At 34.5% G+C, this 21297-nt stretch overlaps 1 protein-coding gene across 1 annotated transcript; it reads left to right on the forward strand.

The window, feature by feature from the left end:
• Positions 1 to 3481: 3481 nt before the first annotated feature.
• LOC129751384 (uncharacterized) lies at positions 3482 to 4822 on the forward strand. The gene is made up of 2 exons (XM_055746866.1): positions 3482 to 3691; positions 3769 to 4822. Exons 1-2 carry the CDS (start codon positions 3683 to 3685, stop codon positions 4447 to 4449), a joined length of 690 nt encoding a protein of 229 aa, XP_055602841.1. The 5' UTR covers positions 3482 to 3682; the 3' UTR covers positions 4450 to 4822.
• The last annotated feature ends 16475 nt before the right edge of the window (positions 4823 to 21297 follow it).

Consider the following 21297-nt stretch of genomic DNA (forward strand, 5'->3'; position numbering starts at 1 on the left):
CTATATCAAACAAATTCCAGTGTTTGAATCCCTAACATGCCTGCTAATGGTAAGGTCCTTAGCATATTGAGGTTACGATTTGCTGATTGTTTTGTAAAAAATACAATGATTTGTCAAGATTCTGCTCCTGTAAAAGAAAACCAACTATTTAAAAAACGAAAACTTTGGTTTTTGCTGTTTTTAAAAGCCTAAAAAGAGCAATCTTGTATGTACCCTTTGCAACCTGCTATCCATTCTAACCGATTATACTTTAAGTTTCATCTGTAGAGTAGAGTAGAAGAAATTAAAGGATGAGGATGTCGCCACCTAGAATACAGATTAGATGAAGTCAAAGTTGGAAAAACTGATCAATATCATGACTGAAAAAAGTGTGCGCCGGCCGAACCTTTTTTGGACACTGAGTAAAACTTATTTTGAGCATTCCATAGCTTATCAACAGTCTTTTTCCCGAAGAATGTTTTCCGGATTTTTTTTCCTTAAACTTTGAATAACGGAAAACTGAAGTGTTGTAGCTGAATTTGGTGTGAATAAAATATTTGAGTAACATCACGAGGTTTCCAAAAATTTCAGTTTTGTAAAAGCAGTTGCGAAACACGAGAGATATATTGGTTACAGTTAGAAGTGTCAAATTGACAATGGGTGATTATTTCAGAGCGGATGAGGATAGAAAACGAAATTTACTATTTTTCGAAAAAAAAATGTGATTTTTAAAAGGGGAGGCTCACAATCGGAGGTGTGGTCATATTCACCCAAAATGTTGGATTATTTTTTTTACATTTCAATAAGTTGTCTTACTTATGGGCCAAAACGAAGAGAGTCGTTGCATTTGCATGATTACTTTTCATGGAATTACCCTTTTTCAATGTTTTCCATTAATAAATTTGCATATACAGTGAAAACCCGATTTAGTCACACACCGATTTTGTCTGCCCCCGATTTTGTCTACCCCCGATTTTGTCTCATTTTTTCACCCGATTTTGTCATCATTTTTTATGCAACGCAAAAATGCTAAATATCGCCTTTTTTTATTTCCGTTGAACATCTTGAGGTTGAAATCAGTCTGAAGGGACAAAACTGATGGATGATTACATCTATATTGAAAGTGAAGATCAGGGACGTATTAAGATTTTTATACAAAAAAGTCAAGTTTTAAACAGGTTTTTTTGTTAATCAAAGATGTTGAATACAATTATAACTAAATATAATGGTATGAAAGAACATATTCAAGTAATCTTAAAGCTGTGTTTTATTTGTTTGAGCTTTCTTCAAAGCAATCTCTCTGATACGTTGCAATAAGATGACATCATCTATAGAGAGATCTGAAGCATCAGCCCAATCAACTATGTTGTTCAACATACCTACAGCTTTAACATCAATTATGTTTCTTGAAATTCCACATGAATCATTTGGGGTAGATGCCGCTGCTTCTGAGTTTGGTGCTACATCCGAAATTTTAAATGGCTCTAATGATTCGAGGGGCTCGTTAATGCTGACTGATCATCCAGCGTCATGTTCAGAATTTCTTCATCCTTAAAAGCTTTTCTTGCATTTCTCTCCTCAGGGTCCTGTGGCGAAATAGTTTCATCGCGGTTGTTTACATCAATCAAATGGATCAAGAGAACACCATCTTCGTGAACGAGTTTGTTATTTAAAATAATTCCAATTTTCTTCCATGACTACTGCATCACTGTATGCTTTATTTTACTCCAAGCATCGTGCATCCAGAAACATAAATCACTCAACGTTATGCTCTTCAAGCTTTGACCGATATAGATTTCGCGAGCCATGACATGTAGCAATAGTTTTTGACGATATTTTAGTTTACAGCTCTGAATTACATTCTGGTCCATGGGTTGAATCACTGCAGTCACATTTGGAGGCATAAAAAACAGTTATCAAACCATCATCGCTTTTTAGCTCATCATTCATATGATGTTCTGAGCAATTTTCCAGTAACAACACAGCTTTAAGAGGAATAGACATTTCGGCTGAAAATTTGCGTACTGCTGGTACGAAGTCCTAGAAGAACCAGTTTTGGAAAATCATTCGAGTCATCCAGGCATTTTTAGAGGCGAAATATGTGACAGACACTAATTTTTTTTTTATTATTTGAACGGAAGCTATGCATCTTATCTTCAGTACATTATAACCAAAAGAAATAGTTATATCATTGGGATTTGAACCATTGAAGATTATTTAATTTTTCTGATAACACCGGTCGAAACAAGGTGTTTAAAGATGCGTAAAACAAATATTGTTTGATGTATAGATGTAAAAAAGACCTATAACTAGTAATATGTCAAAAAAGGGAATATCTACTACAAAACCTCTACACTGTTTTATTGGGATAATATACGTTATTTGTAGTAATTTATTAGATTATGACGGATTAAAATCATTTTTTTCAAAATCTCCCGATTTTATCACTCTCCCCGATTCATCACTCAAAAGTTCATCATGGGGGTGATAAAATCGGGTTTTCACTGTATTTGCAAGGTGGCCCAAAATTTGTTCCTCGCTCTTTACGATATTTATTAAGGCTGCTCTATATATAAAAAAAACTTTCGTTCTGAAACAATGCACTGCTGCAATGCTTTTAGCCTACAATGTAACCTCTCAAATCAATTTGTAAAGTAAATCGAACAAAATTTGCATACACACATTATCTTCTCCTAAGGGCCGAAAACGAAAAGCACTGGAACATTCTTCATAAGAAGTTAATTCAAGTGTTATTACTTGCATCCATGACCGAAGCTGAATCACGAACGTAAGCAAGTCGCCTTAGCCGGCCGGTGTTTGGTCAGAGCATAACCAAGCTACAGGTATTCGCACCAGTTGCAATCAGCGTGATAACACAAGACGCGCGCGGGCCCAGTGGAATGGATAGTGAGAAGAAAAATTCCGATATTCAATTATTGAATTCAGTGTAAAATTAAGGGTGGTGATCATTAAAAGTATAATGCATTTTTAAATATAACAAACACAAACACACAATAATCGATTTCAAGCACCGACTGATAGGAACATTCTATTTTTGACTATTGATTGTTTAATTTGAACCCAGTGTGCCGCCGATATGTTCAAATTTTCAAAAACCTCTTGGGTGACCATAACAGCGTGTAAAACATTCTATCGGCGGTCGATGGCAATCAATTGAAGAAGACCGTCACCCGGTTTTCGATCGCCTGAGCCGGAGATTGATCGCCGTTCTTGTTCTCAATGTTCGGCATGATTGGCACGGCTGCAAGTGGTTGTAATGATCGCCGTCGTCATAACTGGAGCTGGTATAGTAATTAAAAAACAATCACTATAGTGGGTGGGTCGGCGACATTAGAAGCTCCGATTGGTCTAGTTTGGATTAGCACGCAAAACAAGGAAGCACACTGCAGTGGAGCCGAAAAAACTGTACTATCCATACCTGAGGTTTTTTCATCGTTATTTGTTACAACTTACGACTGCATGAATCGCACTGAATCGCATTCGATGTGCAGTGATTATGATGGCAGACGTATAAAAGTTTTGCGCAATTGTCTGATGGCTATCAGTATCGATCGGTTGCTGGCGCAGGGCTAGTTTAAATTTTGACAGGTGGTGAGTCCCTTAAGTAGCTGGAACTTAGGATTAAAGTTTTGAAAAAGGATCTTTCGCGGACGAGAAAAAGGGGAATCATTCTAGTGAAAACATGTTGAAGGTAGGTTTTTTATAACTGGAATAACAAATAGAGCAATATGAGTGATTAATGGTTTTGTGATTTATTCTTCGCTCTAGCTAACGTTGGTGATCGGTCTGTTGGTGGTGTTAGGTTCGGTTGCGGGTCAAGAAAAGAACACCACGGAAGCGATCGTCAGTAGTTCAGAAGTGTCCAGTGAATCTGTGGAAGCCACTACCGAAACGGGACCTGTCCAGAATGTGGTTCAGTCAGCCGAGCGAACTCTGAGGATTTTGCAGGAACTGCGCAAGGAATTCCTCAGGCGGCGAAACGAACGTCAGCAGCGTATTGCAGCAGTGCGTGAAAGTTTGAATTTCGAAAATCTCAGCGACCGTAAGCGAGAGTTCGAACTGAACCGTGCCGAGATGGAGCGAACTCCGAAGGAACAGGAAACAGAGCGGCAACAGGAAATGGAAGCCCGTCGTGCTGGCCGTGTCCCAGCTCGGGAGCAGGAGCGTATTACTCAGATCAGATTGGATCGTTTGCAGCAGGCTGGCATCCAGGATGAGTCGCAAAACGAAGTGGACGGTCTGATACCGGCCGTTTCCGAAATCATTCGAAGCATCGTGCTGATCGAGGAAGCCAACGGCAATATGCGTCTCGTAGACCTAAGTGCTCCGGAAGGCCGCGAAATGGTTTCCCGGATTGCGCAGCGAGTTCAAGCCGAAGGTGACAGTGAAGATCAGCAACAGCAGCGGGATTTACTGAACAAACTCAGACTCCGGTTGGGTCAATTGTGAGGAGGGATAGCCTCCCGTGGTTCATTTGAAGTGCCTTTGTGTTTTGAAAACTCCACTCGATCTCCAGTATTCTGTCCTTAAACCTTGCTTTAATTAACGATACCAAAAACTATGAATTCTACATAGAGTTTTCCATAACAAAATTTTTATCCTATACCACCTTATTTCATTCTTAACCAGGAGTGAAAAGAGTGAAATCCCTCACTGAGATGTAGATAGGACAGTATGTGTAAGTTATTTATTTTTTTGTTGGTTTCAATAAACAAAACAAAACAAAACGGCCGAAACAGTGAATGATGTCGCGTGAGATAATGATCAATAAACGTTTACATTTCAGAGGCTACAATGAATAAAGTTTGACACTAATTCAACCAGTTTTTATTAGTATCCGACCAAATTACATAAGCAGACGCCGTCCTTAGACATTTTTACAGTATAATATAGCAAACTGAAGCCTACCATTGATAAAAATAAAAAAAATTAAGTTTTTCGACTATTGTCTACAAAACTGCATTTCGAGTTGCGGTAAATGCATTCAAAAGCTTGCACAGAGCCCAGCGTTGTTTGTACTTTGAAAATCTGTATAGAAATATCTAAACTGAACTCAAATCAAACTTAATACTGAAAAATGTTTCATATCACACTGATAAAGAAGATAATTTGAAAGAAGCATCAGAACTATTCGCAATATATTTTCGAATTGTTTACTGCTCGAATGATTTACCAAGTGATCAAGAATATCAATTTAATCCAAGTTATTCCTGAGCTAACAATAGCGATTTTAGATGTCAGAAAGATAATTTTAATGCTCGATCAATCCAAAGGTAGTGGTCCCGATGGCTTACCGGACTCGGTCCTTAGAAAGTGTGTTAACGGACTCGAAGCACCCATACACCGCCTGTTCTCAAACTCAATTCACGAAGGTATTTTTTCGAAGTTTTGCAAGATTTCGCTCATCGTACCGATATATAAAAGTTCTTCTAAGCTTTTAGTTGAAAATTATCGTGGAGTGGCAATCCTTTCTGCCATACCAAAGCTTTTTGAGAGCATTGTTTACGATCAAATGTACCCTTGGCTGGAGAGAAAAATGTCGGACGTTCAACATGGTTTTCTGAGATGGCGGTCGACCGTGACAAATCTTGGAATAGCTGGTAACTGCCTTTAATGGATACATTCTTACCTTATTGAAAGAATTCAGTACGTGAGGTTGGGAAATGTCAGATCTGGTGCATTCTCGGTTAACAGCAGTGGTGTACCACAAGGGAGTCACTTGGGACCCCTTTTTTTCATCACTGCTATGAACGAGTTTCCCGAAGTTCTGCACGACGTGTTCGTGCTGATATACGCTGATGATCTAAAAATATTTATTCCTGTTCGTCACCAGAAGGATTGTTCGATTCTGCAAAACGCATTATACCGATTTTAAGAATGTTGCAAAACTATGGATTGATAATTTACGTATCGAAATGTAGCGTTATTTCATTTTCTCGGAAAACATCGAACCTAATCTATGAGTATGGCCTCGAAAACAGCTTGATCATTACTTTAAATACGTCTGTAAAAGATCTTGGAGTGGAGATAGACAGAATACTGAATTTCTCTAAGCACATAGAGCAAGTGGTAGCCAAAGCAAATTCATTGTTTGGAATGGTCAGCAGAATTTGTAATGAATTGAGCGACCCGTATCCAATCGTCTCAATTTATGTTGGGTTAGTGCGGACTTCAATTGAGTACGGCAGCATTGTTTGACAACCGTACTACAACGTTCACATCAATAGACTGGAGAGAGTCCAAAAGAAATATCTCAAATACGCGCTGAGAAAATTTGGATGGCAAGAGGAAATGTAGGTTCATCGAGCCCTGTACATGATGGTCAGACTGTATTCGCTTGAAAATACTGAAAAGGATTTGAAGGATTTGTCAAGTGGAAGGTATTATTCGCCGTACTTGTTTTCACAGATAATTCCCAACGAAGGACGCAATGGTTTGCGCAGCATGAGGCCGTTCCAGCTATCAAACAGGATTCAAAATTACGCAAAAAACGAACCAATGTACAGGATGATGGCACTTTACAACGCATATGTAGAAGAAATCAACTTGAATATGTCCAGAATCCAAATTAAAGCTAGTATTAAGAAGTGTTTTACTACAAATTAAAGTGTGGTCGATTTTTTTTAAGTTAAGACTCGGATCAAAGGCTTAGCCTAGGATCATTAATTATAAATAAACAAATATCTAAAAAGGAAACTCTGATAAGACGGCACCCTAAACTAATCGCAAAAGATATTGAGATATTTTTTTCTTCATCGTTGTTAATCATTTAGATGAGTAGTTTAACGTTTTTACTATCCCAAATACTGACCATTGCACAGTGGTCCAAGATGGATCTTTATCGTGACAAAATTAATTACGAAGGTACTTTCAGAGATAGACAAATTGTGTCTACACCAAACCATTCGCTTTAATAATCTAAGGAAAGCTATTTCAGTTTGTTTGTTCGTTCATTTGTGTGTTTGTCATCGATAGGCTCAGCCTTCTGAAGACCTATATTCTGGTCCTAACCAGGCATGATGAAATATGTTATAACATTTCCGGATGACCCCTTTTCAATGGAATGAAAATTTGCACACTAGAGTTTTGAGGGACGGGTAATCGATTTCATGTTTCAAATTCAGTGTAAAAGGCTGGCAAAAGGGGCCGTACGTAATAACTTTTTAATATTTTTGTGATATTAACGTTATTATACATCGGATTGAGATAATGATTTTCACATTGGAGTTGTTAAGAACGAACAATTGATTCCAATTATCTTATTTTGCGTCAGGGGTAGCCAAAGGGGTCGTCCATATTGATTAATCACTGTTTTTGCGATATTGACGTTATTATACATTGGATTGGGATGAAAATTTGCACACGGGATTTTTCAGGGCCAGGCAATCGATTTCTTGTATAAAATTTTCTACCAGGGGTCGACAAAAGGGTCGTCCATAAAATATTCGAAAATGAATTGAAAAAGTGATCAATGTTCCCCCAGTTTACGGTACTTTATGTTGCTTGAAAAAAAAACAAAAAATGTTTTCTTCAAGCATAACAAATCGTCCCATTTCATATCATGACAAGTGTTTCCAAACACACTCTGAATTGGGATGTATCATGCCTGCAAGTTTAGTATAAAGAGAAGGAATCTTTCAGCATGATTCCAGTGAAAAAAGAAAGCCAATTAATTCAAACAGCTTCAAATCGTAACACGATTTAGAAAAATATTCCTTTGGTCCACTAATCGTGAGGTTTACGGGACTTTCAGAAAACATCTCCTAGATTCATTGAAAGTTGTGTAAAACAGAAAAAAAGTTAACTTTCAAATTGATCCCAGATGAGTTTGGCTGTCAACTTGCGCTGGAAAATAATAAAAAAAAACTTTCTTGACTATTTCAGCCCCTGGAGTTAGGCACTAACATTTCATCGAATATAAGTGTGGGTCAATAAGTCTCATAAGTCATAATCTTAAGTGTGGGTCAAAAATGAGTAATTTCTGGATAGAATAAAATTAATATCAGCGAGCGACTGATTTGCGTTTTAAATAATGGAAGCTAACATGTTTTTTTTTTAAATTTTTAACAGTTTATAAGCAGACGAGTTGCTCAATAAATAAGCAACTGTTTCTATTCACCCCCATAGGGGGGAAAAAATGTTTAAAAATTGATAGTCAAAAACCCTTCCATTTTTTTTTCTTGATTAAGTTTGGTTCAGGTCAACAGTGTAGGAAAATGGACCTTAATGTATTTAAAAAAGAAAAAAAAATCATTGACCTGTCTCAGTATACTAAAATTCCTTTCATTTGTATCAAATTTACTAATTTGATCATGGCGAGGATGGCGAGTTAGATCAGTCTAATGCAGTGGTTTTCAAACTTTTTTCACTTACTAAAGGGGGCAGTAACAAAACAAAACAGTACAAAATTTTCGAGCTCAACGCCTCCCTGGGAAATTTTTAGAAATAAAAAAAAATGATAATCTGGATCGTTGACAAACCATTTGCTTTTGGCTTTGTGTTGTCGTAAGACTTAATTCAAAATTCCTTCAAATTGATATGAGGCGCTCAGAGCCAAAGGGGTAGGCGATGTTATGAGTTTGAAAATGGTCGATTTAGATTGAATAATGTCAAACGATTCTTCATATTTAAAACCATATTTCGTGATTTTTCAGGGTTTTTTTTATTTTATTCTTATACTCTTTCATTTGAAGGAGAAATGCAAAATTTTTGAAAAATATATAGAAAATGATCAAACATTACAACTTAAATGCATGTTTTCACGAAATCAGCTTTTATGTTCTTATACACTTCTTGCTCCAAGGGTTTCATATTGTTTCAAACCTCCAGTAAACACCTAATTATATGTAAAATTTCCTGGACCATTAGGTACCTAAACGGAGTTTTGATATCAAATCATAAATCTTAAATTTTTGTAAAGGAAATTCTATAATCACAATTAATTTGCATCATTGAATACAAATTTATTACTGTCAAGCCGGTGAAATAACGAAAAAAATAGTAAGGGAGAGTGGGGTATCGTGGGCCATGGGGAAACGTGGGCCACTTTTAATATCTCAGATGTGTGCTGTGATAAAAATCTCGAACCAACTGTCATCGTCGTCGCTTTGCGTGAGCATATATTTCTATATGTTGTTGACTTAAATACGCATCATAACCTTCATTTATTTATCAAGCTAAAAAAAAGTTAGAAAAAATTACTTTCATAATTCAAAATACACCCGCTAATTGCATCGATGGGTAACCTAAAGTTCATAACAAAAATAACCTCATACGCTTATGATCTTAGTTTTGTCATGATCTTTCACTTGGAAAAGGAATTTTTGATGAAACATAAATAAGTCACACAAATGCAACCAATTTGCAAATCATAGCTTGTGGGGAATCGTGGGCCACACATCTTTAAACACCTATATTTTAATGTTTTTATACACATTCTGAACTTAAAATACGTTTTCCCTATCTGTAAAGTTTTCTTATGCCAAATGAAGAGTTATGAAATATATTTTGTCCATCTATATAAGAAATTTTGCCAAAACGTTCGCGAGCCAGGTTTTGGAATCTATTCGATCATACACAGCTCTCTTTTTTATTTCATCATCTGAAATTGCTTTAAAATAACGAAATGAATAATGAAATCACAGTTTTGGGTCAACTCATAAACTTTGCATGTTATTTGGTCAATTTGGATTTAGTGGCCCACGATTCCCCACCATTTTTCAAAATCCAAAAATATTGCTTTTTTTTTAAAACAGTTAGAATTTGGGAAAAATAACTTATTAAAATTTAAGAAAAAAAATACCTTGTGATACCTTGAAAATGAAGAAAACCATATCACTTTTTATTTTCCTTTTATCTTCTGTAATAAAGAAGTTATGAAACAACGAAAAAAAGGAATTCCTCAGGGAATTCTTTGAATTTTATTACTATTAGAATTTTTAAATTATATGTGTTAATCTACTCTTCTACTTACAATCAAACAAAAAATCATCACAAAACACATAGCCCAAAAGAGAACATCATAACCCAAGTAGGCTGGTAACCATATTGGTAGCCATTTTCAAATTTATACCGCTTTAAAGTTCGATCACGAAAAACCATACAAAAATCCAAAAGTGTGTATCTTATAAAATAGTGTAGCTTAAAACCAATTAATTTAATTTATATATATTCTCCACAGTAAGTTTTTTTAAAAAAGCATTGAGACGATTAGAGAAGAGAAAAGTGACAATAAGCTTCACATAAGCACAGTTATTTCACACGGAACGATAGATTGTAAGTAGAAGAGTAGATTAACACATATAATTTATAAATTCTAATAGTAATAAAATTCATAGAATTCCCTGAGGAAGATGCCAACAAGCATCGAAAAGTTGGACTAATCAAAACATCGTTTTAAGATAATAAAGACTGTTATGCCGAAAAATAATTACGTTATATTTTTTTTTAATCGATTGAAACAAAGATGAACAAATAAGAACTGAAGAACGGATGATGTCTTTTTACGCAGATTTTTTCGAAGGTTTTTTCTGTTAAGCAGATTTTTGATAGGCAATACATTTTGAAGATTATCAAGAATTGCCACTTAAAATTAACTGTTTTAGTATAACCCAAAATAATCATACAAAACAAGATCATCATGTAACAATTTGAAAAAATCTTTTACATACATTTTTAGAATAATATTATAAAGATACTGGAACAACAATTTGCTTGCAGCTCTGTGAAGTTATAGATTTTTTAGTCTTGAACCTAATGTTAAGTTCTGTAACGTAATTTCATTGTTTTGCATCGAAATTACTCGTTGTTATTTCAAATCTACGTTGTTTCGTGATTTGTGAAAATGTGAAATACGATCTCACCGCCCTCCTGAGCCCTTCCAACGCCCCCCAAATTTCAAAATTGAGCTCACCGCCTCCTGGAAGTTCTCAACGCCCCCAAGGGGGCGGTAGGGACCACTTTGAAAACCACTAGTCTAATATAATACCACAAAACCATAATCAATTGTGGTAATGTGAACGAACTGGAACAAATATGATATGAACTCTCTTTCATGTTGAATTTAATTGAAGCTGACGTGGCGAATTTGGAATGACATTGATTAAAGGCAAACCAATACACCCTTAAAACAGGGATTCGAAAAGAATATTGGATTACACTGATGAATCTATCGACGAAATTTGGAAACAAAGGACGCCATTCTGCATCGAGAAAGTAAATTTTTAGAAATTATTAGTACCGTAATACGGGGTAAGATTGATCACTTTTTTCAATATATTTCGATTATTTTTTTCTGTTGAGGGGATTGTGGCATGTTTTATATTTTTAAAACCAGTACTGGACTCCTATAAACGTAAATCATGGATGAGAAGATTTATTAGACTACTTTAAATAAGATTTAAAGTCTGCTTCATTTAATATTGGAAGAAATTCTTTTGCTCATTGTGGCGCTCCTAGTGGACGGATTTGGAAACTTTTTTCACCCACGTGTCGGGAAATTCATTACCTTTCACCATGTATTTATGTCATAACACCAAACGATAGCATTTTGTAAACAACCGCCATGGAAGCCGAACGGAGAGATCAAATTGTGCACAGTTTTCTTGAAAATCCATTGTTGTCGGCATCGAAGCTAGCTAAACAGCTTAAAATGCCCAGAAATACCGTATGGCGTGTTATCAAGCAGTACAAGGAAACATTGACGACGGCTCGGAAGCCGCATTCGAAGCGTCGGAGTGGAACTGTCGACCGGAAACTGCGTGGGAAAGTCATCAAGGCCGTCAAGAGGAATCCCAATCTTTCAGACCGCGATTTGGCCAATAAGTTCCAGGCCGCTCACAGTACGGTGCGACGAATTCGTCTCCGGGAAGGAATAAGGTCATTCCGAGCCAGCAAACAGCCAAATCGGACGCTGATGCAGAACAATGTGGCCAGAATCCGTGCTCGAAAGCTGTAGGGGAGGAGCGGGCTATATGCGCCTATTAAGCAGAACACTGATTTAATCAAATATCACATCGAATATGTGTACAAAAACTATATACACGTGTGCAGGCATCTGTTTTCTATACATTGGAGTAATTTCTATGTTAAAATTTTCTTCTGTTTCCAGGAAAATGATTTTATTATAAATGTTGTCTAAAATGACGAACCACAAACCGTGCGGGCTAAATGCGCCTATTTATGTTTTGAACAAAATTTCTGTTTTTTGGGCAATATTTCCGTAAAATTTCATTGAAACTGCTAGAAAGTAATAATTTTCATACGACAAAGCTGAAGTTTTATAAAAATCTATGTATATTAAAATTTTATGGAATAAATAAAAAATTAGGGTTGCCATACTATGGAGGCAGTTCATCCATGAGAAAAACTTTATCAAATCTGTTTTTAGATCTTCAATTCTCTCTTAAGATGTTATTCAGAGCTTAGATTTGAAGGTTCAATGATAAAAATCATTTATTTATTCTATTTAACCTGTTATTTTAGGATGGAGGCATTTTACAAACATGATGGGGGCATACAAAAACACTCTATTATTCCACTAAATAATCATTATTAAACCTCCACAAAAGCTGAAATATGTTTAATTTCTAAAGTTCATTTGAGTAAGAAACAAAAACCATCCTAGTTTTTGTTTTAAGCTTCTTTACGTATAATTTTTAAAAGTCGAAATATTACATCGAAATGTATAAAAACCTTGTATGATTTTTTAAATTTTTTTGAGTATGTAAATTCATAAAATTCTTTCTTGCCTTATGTTCTAAGCGTATCACCCTCAAAATGCATTGGTCAGATAAGCTGTCTAGTCAGCCATTTCATCAAACATCCGTAGGGTCATTTAACCCGATAGGCCCATTTAGGAAACCTTTCCCCTACGACCAAGTGCTGACCAAGTTCGACGGATGTATTCTGATGGACGATGAGACCTACGTGAAGGCGGACTTTGGGCAAATCCCAGGTCAAAAATTTTATTTGGTGACGGCTCGGGGGGATGTACCTGCAAAATTTAAGTTCGTGTTTGCGGATAAATTCGCCCGCAAGTACATGATTTGGCAGGGAATATGCAGTTGTGGACAGAACACCAAAGTCTTTCTCACTGACAAGACAATGACATCAGAAGTCTACAAAAAAGAGTGCCTACAGAAACGGATTCAGCCGTTTATTCGTGCCCACGACCGTCCAGTAATGTTTTGGCCGGACCTCGCAAGCTGCCATTACAGCAAAACGGTTATGGAATTGTACGCAACGAACGGGGTCAGCGTAATACCGAAGGACCTCAACCCCCCAAACTGCCCCCAGTTCCGGCCGATAGAAAAATACTGGGCAATCACGAAGCGGAGGCTTAAGGCAAAGGGAAAACTTGTTAGGAACATGACTCAAATGAAGAACTGGTGGAATCAAATCGCCAAAACGGTGGACGAAAAGGGTGTGCGCCGCCTAATGTGCCGTATTACGGGAAAAGTACGAGAATTTCCTCGAAACAGCAATGAATAATTTTTTTAATTTTTTTTATGAAAGAGTAAAGAAAATGCTACATTTGTGTGAAATTATTATGAATTCGTTAATAAATGACTGAACTACACGCAATTGTTTGTGTTCCAATATTAAATGAAGCAGACTTTAAAAATGGTTTTCGTCTCTGTTCAGAATTTGATGCTTTGAGGTAACATTGATCAGTCTCTATTCTGACGTTTTTAACTAGTTTTCTTGATCATAAAAGATACAAAACACCTTCATAATATGAACATATGCAAGTTTATCAATTTTACCTTGATTTTTAACGTTTTATTTCAAAAGCAGTTATTACCGAAAAAAGAACTATGATGCTGCCTACATTTAGGGGCAAAAATTATTGTAATTGCTAAATAGTTTGAGCCTCAAAATTATAATGAAATTTTATTTTCACACATTCCCCTAGGCCCTTCCACTATTTCCATTTTCATTTTTTCTTCAAAGTTCACGAATTGATAGGGTTCCTATCCATTTGTCCAATACGGGCTTACTCTTGGAAAATGATTTTATTTTATAAACATCAAAAATTTATCATTAAATGGCTATAAAAATAGCACTATAACTGTTCATATACAAAGAAAAAAAGTAGTTTTTTCACATTCAACAACCCGTTTGAATCTAAATGCTTTTTGGTTTTATCAGGAGAGCTGTTTGTTTGCGAGCCTTGAAAAAAATAGATATTTTAAGATTTTGAAATAAGATTTTTACTAACAGAAAAAAATTTCTAAAGCAAACCAAATTTTGCCCATTTGATACTCAATCAAAAGGCTTTCGAACGTAGAAAACAGTTTTCAAAAATTCAAACTATAGACTGAGTTATTGGCGAAAATGTGGAAAAGTTTATTGTTGGTCAAATTTACCCCGGTGATCAAAGTTACCCCGTTTTACGGTATCTACGACAAACAGATCACACCATCTAAAACAAATCGGGTGCTTAAAGAGCAACATTTCACTGAAATATATCGAAAACTGTTCAATAAGTGCCCTGATTCACCCCATTTTACGGTATCTATTTCTTTGTAAAATCCGTAATTGGAATGATGGAAATGGAAAAAAATGGTACCATAAACTGGGGAAACTTTAATCCATACGAAATTTTTTCACATTTTCATAAATATTGAAGTCTGAACTGTAAATATTTGAAAACAGTTTTTTCAGCATTTGGAAGCCTATAAGTTGAGTTTTAAAAGCACAAAATTTGATTTGTTTTTTGGAAAATGTGCTGTTAGTAAAAAATTTTTTGTCGAAAATCTATTTTTTAGAAATATCGCAAACAAACAGCTCTCCTGATGCATTTAGAAGTAAACGGGTTGTTTTTGTGAAAGTTTATCTTTTTAGCGTTTTTTTTAAATAATTTCGTTTAATTCTAATAGTCATTTTGAAATGAATAAAAAAAAAGGAAATTTTCCACGAGTATTCCTGAATAGGCTCGGGATACTTAAAAATTTTTTTTTGTGAAATAAAAATAATCTGTGAATTATTTAAAAAAAAAGTGGGAGGGCCTGGGGAATACTATGAAGGCAAAGTTTCATATGTTTTTAGCGAAGAAAAATTTAGCCATGTTGATTATTTTGCTTCTAAATGTATGCATCATCATTGTCAATCTTTTATTTTCTAATGTTTTTGAAAGAAAATCTAAAAAATCTAATAGATCTTGACAAAAAATTACTGATCTAGTTTTTTATACATTTTTTTTTCAAAATGGTACAATAACAATAATTTTGAAAATTATACGTTGAGATAGTGATTTTCCAATTTTAGATGTTGCGAAAACGCAACCATTTCCAACTTTGATCACCGGGGTAAATTTGACCAACAATAAACTATACCACATTATCATCAATAACTCAGTCTATACTGCCGCTCATAGCAAGTCCGTCCCATTTGCATTTTTGTTGAATTGAGAAAAACAGCATTGAAATATTGTAAAAAAGTCCAACGGTAATTCGGCACTTGTATGCTTTTCTTATTAAAATAATCAACAGAATCTGTCACTGCTACGGCTAATGAAAGATTTTCGCTTTATAAGGATTATTTTTTTGTTTTGATTTTGTTGAAAATCATTTGCTGGGCCCTTATGGCTGTGGGACCGACTTGCTATGATTTATGCCATATGGGACCGACTTGCGATCATTTGTTCAATGGGACAAAATAACTTGAGGTTTTTTTCAATGTTCATCAGAACAAAGTAATGAAAACAAAGTTTTCTCTTGAAACTACAGATAAAACTAAAGTGTTTCCAGCGATAAACTGAAAAATGATGAAAACGCAAATGGGACGGACTTGCTATGAGCGGCAGTATAGTTTATAGTCACTCGTAAAAACCGCCAGAATAGAGACTGATCAATGTCACCCCTAAGCATCAAATTCTGGACAGAGACGAAAAATATTTTTAAATCAAATTTAAAGAAGTCTAATAAATTTCTGCATCCATGTTTTACGTTCATATGAGTCCAGTACTGGTTTTAAAAATACAAAACATGCCACATTCCTCGTAACAGAAAAAAAATCGAAATATTTTGAAAAAAGTGATCAATCTTACCCCGGATTACGGTACTCAAAAATGATTGAGAAAAGCGATCAAAGTTCCCTTAATTTACGGTACCATACGTTACCATCTCGGAAAATTCAATCGAAACAACAGCAGCTACGTAGATAGAATTTAAGGTTGAGAATATAATATACAGACAGAATTTCATAATTTAAATCCTTCAAAGACGTTTTGTGTAAATGAAACAAAATTAGAAATTTTGTCGATTGCGGCTCATTTCTGTTTGATACTCTTTGTTTTTTTTACTATAGTGAATTTTGTTAAAAAAAAAACTTAAGAATCTTATACCTACCTTAAGGGAACCGAATTGAATACAAAAAATGAAAGAGTTCAATAGACAACATTTGCTTTTTTAGACTTGTCCCTCAACCATTCACCCACGCTTTCTAGATCAATTTTGTTCTTTAAAGATAAAATTAAGCGACAAAGAGCTTTCAACTTCACTTGGTAAAGATCCGATCGGGCTCTGGCGTGATTAGATTAACTATTAGAGTGCTGCGAAGAAGCAAAGCAAGGCAAAAAAAACCTGACAATGACCTAGTAAACGAAGAGCCGGCGTTGGCTCGTGTTAACCAGCCAGTTGAAATTGAAGCAAATGCGATGGGTTTTAGCAGTCATCAGCTGGTAGTCAGTAGGCAACAAACAACCTACTGCTCTACTGCTCTGGCGCCTTGTTACAACTTGAGGGAAATCCATCAAGTTTGAATTTGCGGTTTTAGCAGCTACGAAGTATCTGATGTGGAATAAACTTAGTTTCGATACTAGATGAGGGAACAAACCAGCTTCCAGTTACTGAAGAATTGATTCAACAGCTCATATTTCAAGAGAATCTACGGGCGAAGCTTCCTAGTGTTCAATTGGAAAATTTAGAGAAGGACTTTATTAGTATTGCACTTCAAACCATGATTATCAAATACTAGCTGATTTTACCCGGCCTTGCTCGGGTTCGTTCGTGAGTCGTTTGACTTTTTGAAATTTTGATAGCTTTTTGTTCATCATTATAACAAATTGGACCATGTTTGGCCATGTGAGCTTTGTAAGTTTTGTTAGTCTTCATAAAGTTTCATAAATTTTTATTAGCAGACCTAAAAATTATTAGTTATTCAATAATATGAAAACGATAAACTTTGCTTATAATCCCAATGATTATAAGCAAAGTTTATCGTTTTCATATTATTGAATAACTAATAATTTTTAGGTCTGCTAATAAAAATTTGAAATTGAATGCTTATCCTTTCTATCACGAAAAACATTTTAATCTAAGGTTGCTAGAACATTTGAATCAAAATTTGAGGTAAGTCGGAACTGGCCCGGTTTCCCGGATTTTGTTGCAAAAAGCCCGGATTTTGCCCGGATCTATTCACATCATTTTAAAAACTTAACATAAACTGAGACTTTATAATTATTATAATTTTTCATTTTTACGTTCAAAAAGAAGTTTTAAATGGCAAGTTTTAGAAATCATCATGACTCGTTTTTGGAAGCTTGATATACAATTTAAAATATGCTGATGTGGTTTGTTGAAAAAAATATTGCACGTATATTTTTAGTTATTTTTAATGAATAATTCCGCGTTTTTGACCAAGTTTGCCCGGATATCGTCAGGATATCGGTTTGAACATTTTGAAATCAAATGCTGGCCAGGTTTTTTGATAAAATCGCCTGGATTTGTCCGGTCCCGATACGGCAATTCCGACAACCTTATTTTACCATTTTTTAGGAAGCATGAATTTAATTACCATTTTTTTTTATAAAATGATTACATTTTTTTTTATCTTTTCCATGGGTTATCTAGTGAAAATCCCATGTATTTAGCTTGTAAACAAATGTTAACGACCGCTTTTCAAGATCTTCTCGTAGAATGGAATACCCATTTAAGTTTTATTTTGAACTTAGAAATTTCTAAATAGATTTTCGCTGAAACCTCTGCATGTTTTCAATGGGCTTTTTAAATTTTCTTATAATTAGAATTGAACACATCGATGATGAATAACTTCAAATTAAAAAATTTACAAATGAAATTGAATTGTAAAAAACTAAAAACTTCAGAATTGAATTGCGTTGAATTTGGTTTTAATTTTTTGAATCAAATGAACGTTTAGTTGTCTTATTCCTATTGTATATTAAATTCCTACACGACAATCAAAGTGTTGAGATCGCAGCCCTCAGTTTGATTAATTGTTTCCCTAGGAGGAGTTCCGAAATAATGAAAATGGATGGTTCCTTAAAGCTGGAACATTAGTTTTCAGTCCAAATAATTATTTAACTGAAGAAATCAATTCATAATAAACATGAATTAATGTTTCCATACACTGGATTCTTTTTTTAAACGATCTTATTTTACACGGTTTTATTTTAAACGATTTTTTTAAACGATTTTCATGAAATAAGACGATTTTCGAACATTTCAAAAACAGGTTCTAGACCTTCTCGCTTTTTGCCAAACCTCTCTTGGGTGGTAAATCGGTTCGGACACTGCTTCCCGACAGAAACATGTGCCGGAATTACCATTTAGAGACTCTGCGGAAGTTCCGGAACAACCGTGGCTTAAAACCCAAAACAGATCAATCCAGAATTTATTGTTTATCAATGCGAAAAGACATACCCCTGTTAAACAGCTAATAACTTTTTTGCCTAATAATATACGAAGTTACGGTCTTCGACAAAGTTGTTCAGCGGTAAATTTTCCTTAGGAATTTTATAAATTGGCACAAAAACTGTCAGTTGGCTCGGTTCCACAGAAGAAACAAAAACGATGTTGATTTTTCAGTACAAAATATTCAATTTTCCCATACAAACCTAAAAGTTCAAATTTACTCATGTAAACGTTACTTAAAAATTCTACGAAAAATCATGGATGAGTTTTGGACCAAGGCGAAGCTTTTTAGACCCCAGGGTTTGAGAAATTCAAAAATGACCCCAAATCGACTCAGTCTAATGTGACATGTTTCATATTTTCAATATCAGTACTGGACTCCTATGAACGTAAAACATGGTTGCAGAAATTTATCGCACAACATTAAATGTGATTTAAAAATCGATTTCGTCTTTGTTTAGAATTCGTTGATATGGGGTTACATAGATAAGTCTCTATTTTGATGGTTTTAACGAGTTTTCTTGATCATAAATGATACAAAACACCTTCATAATATTTACGAATGCTAGTTTATAAATTGCTAAGGCAGTTCGGAAGAATCTCAAATGATATAAAATTAATCATGAAACTCTACAAAATTAAACGCAAAGATAAACATTGATGCTGCATAAACTAAGAGGCTAAATTTTTTACATTACTTATAAGGTTTTAACTACCAAAAAAATGAAAATTTACCTTCATTGAATTCCCTAGGCCTCGCACTATTCCATTTTAATTTTTTCCTTCAAACTTTACCATTTAAGAGGGTTTCTAGTCGTTCGTCCTAGACAGGCTTACTCTTGGAAAATGTTCATATTTTTTTATATTAAAAATTTACCTCTGAAAACGACAAAAACTACACCAGAACTATACATTTTCTAAGAAAAAAAGTTGAACTTTTACGTACATTAACCTGCTGCTTTTGAAAAATTCGATTTAATCAGGAAGGGTGTTTGTTTCCGAGCCTCCAAAAAATAGATATTTAATGATTTTGAAATTTCATTTTGACTTACATTTAGAATTTTCGTAATTAAACCAACTTTTTTCAAATTTGATACAAGAAGTTTTGAGAAAAAGTTACCCCGGTGATCAATGTTGCCCCGTTTTACGGTAGTTATGCGAAACGTCAGCTTTAATTATCTATCCGAATCGATATATTTAACCAGTATATTTAATTTTCTAACGAATTTTCTAGTTAAACAACTGTACTGTGACAGCTTTGCTGATACATTTTGCTGATTTTCATTTCAAATATGAGAGCAGAGAATGGTATGATGGTAAAATTTTATTTGTTATTGAAGCTAATTAAATAATATTTTTGCCCCTGATTATATGTATAATTTGGCTGGAACAACTATCAATTTCTTCTTTTGATAACCCCCCTCCACCCCTTCGAAAATTCCAAAAATAAAAACCGAAGGAGGGAATAAATAATATTTGAAGAATTTTATATGAATTTTGCAAAAAAAAAAACAATTCACACATCCGAAAGGTCACAAGATCAAAAAACAAACAAAGGAAGATGGGAAATATTTCACCTTTTGTATTCTTGATTTTATTGAATTTTTCGATAGATAAATTACTTGATTTATAGGTTTTGTACAATGAAATAGTATGAAATTTCATTGCATGCGAGCTTTCGTGCAATTAGTTCTAATTAATTTGTTTTTCGCATTATTTTTTATTATCTCGCGATGTTCCAGCTCCGAGTGAGAAAAGAAGGATTTTAAATTTGTTCCGGCCTTATTGGCCATCTTTCAATTGTAAATGTTTTCGAAAGAAAACATAAAACAGCAGTTTGGTCCCAATCAAAAATTACTTTAATTGCTGTTTTTATGTCTTCTATATTAAATGGCAACAGAACAATAATTTTGAAAAAATTGGGGTACGAAACAATAATAATAATTTTAATTACTACGAAACATGAAGTCTGGTTTTGAAATAAACAAAGTTAGAAATAGATAGATTAGTGAGAAATGATTTGAAAAAAGATGCTGAATAAAGTTGAAACACAATATTCGTTGGGCTTGTGATATCTATAGCTCAGTTGGCAGATGTATTGTCTCCTGAGCCGATGTCCACGAGTTCGAGCCCAAGAGCAAACATCGAACACAGTTGTACCGGATAAGTTTTTCAATAACGATCCGCCAACTGTAACGTTGATAAAGTCGCGAATGCCATAAAGATGGTAAAACGACTATAATCGAAACAAAAAAAAAACAATATTCGTAGTGAAATGTAAAATGTAACTTTATTGCGAACTTTTCTAATCTAGTTTTATTTAAAAAAAATGAAATTGTGAAAAAAAATTAAATAAAATAAAATCATTTAATTGAAGCAAATTATGTCGTTTAAGTTTCATGCATCCTTTCCTCAGAAAGTATCTTAAAAACTTAAGGTGCTACAGAATGAAACCATTCCCAAAATATTCGAAAAACCAATGAAAAAAGAGTTAAAATTTCACCCAGTATACGGTATTCAAAAAAAGGCTGTTTTGCTTGCTAGCGCTTTCAATAACTTTTTGGTATAATTTCGCCAAGGTTCTATAAATAATCAAACTCATTGGCTATTTCCTATTTTCGTCTTACAGGTAGCTTTTAAA

The sequence above is a fragment of the Uranotaenia lowii genome, chromosome 3 (genome assembly GCF_029784155.1).
Source record: "Uranotaenia lowii strain MFRU-FL chromosome 3, ASM2978415v1, whole genome shotgun sequence".
Classification (NCBI taxonomy): domain Eukaryota; kingdom Metazoa; phylum Arthropoda; class Insecta; order Diptera; family Culicidae; genus Uranotaenia; species Uranotaenia lowii.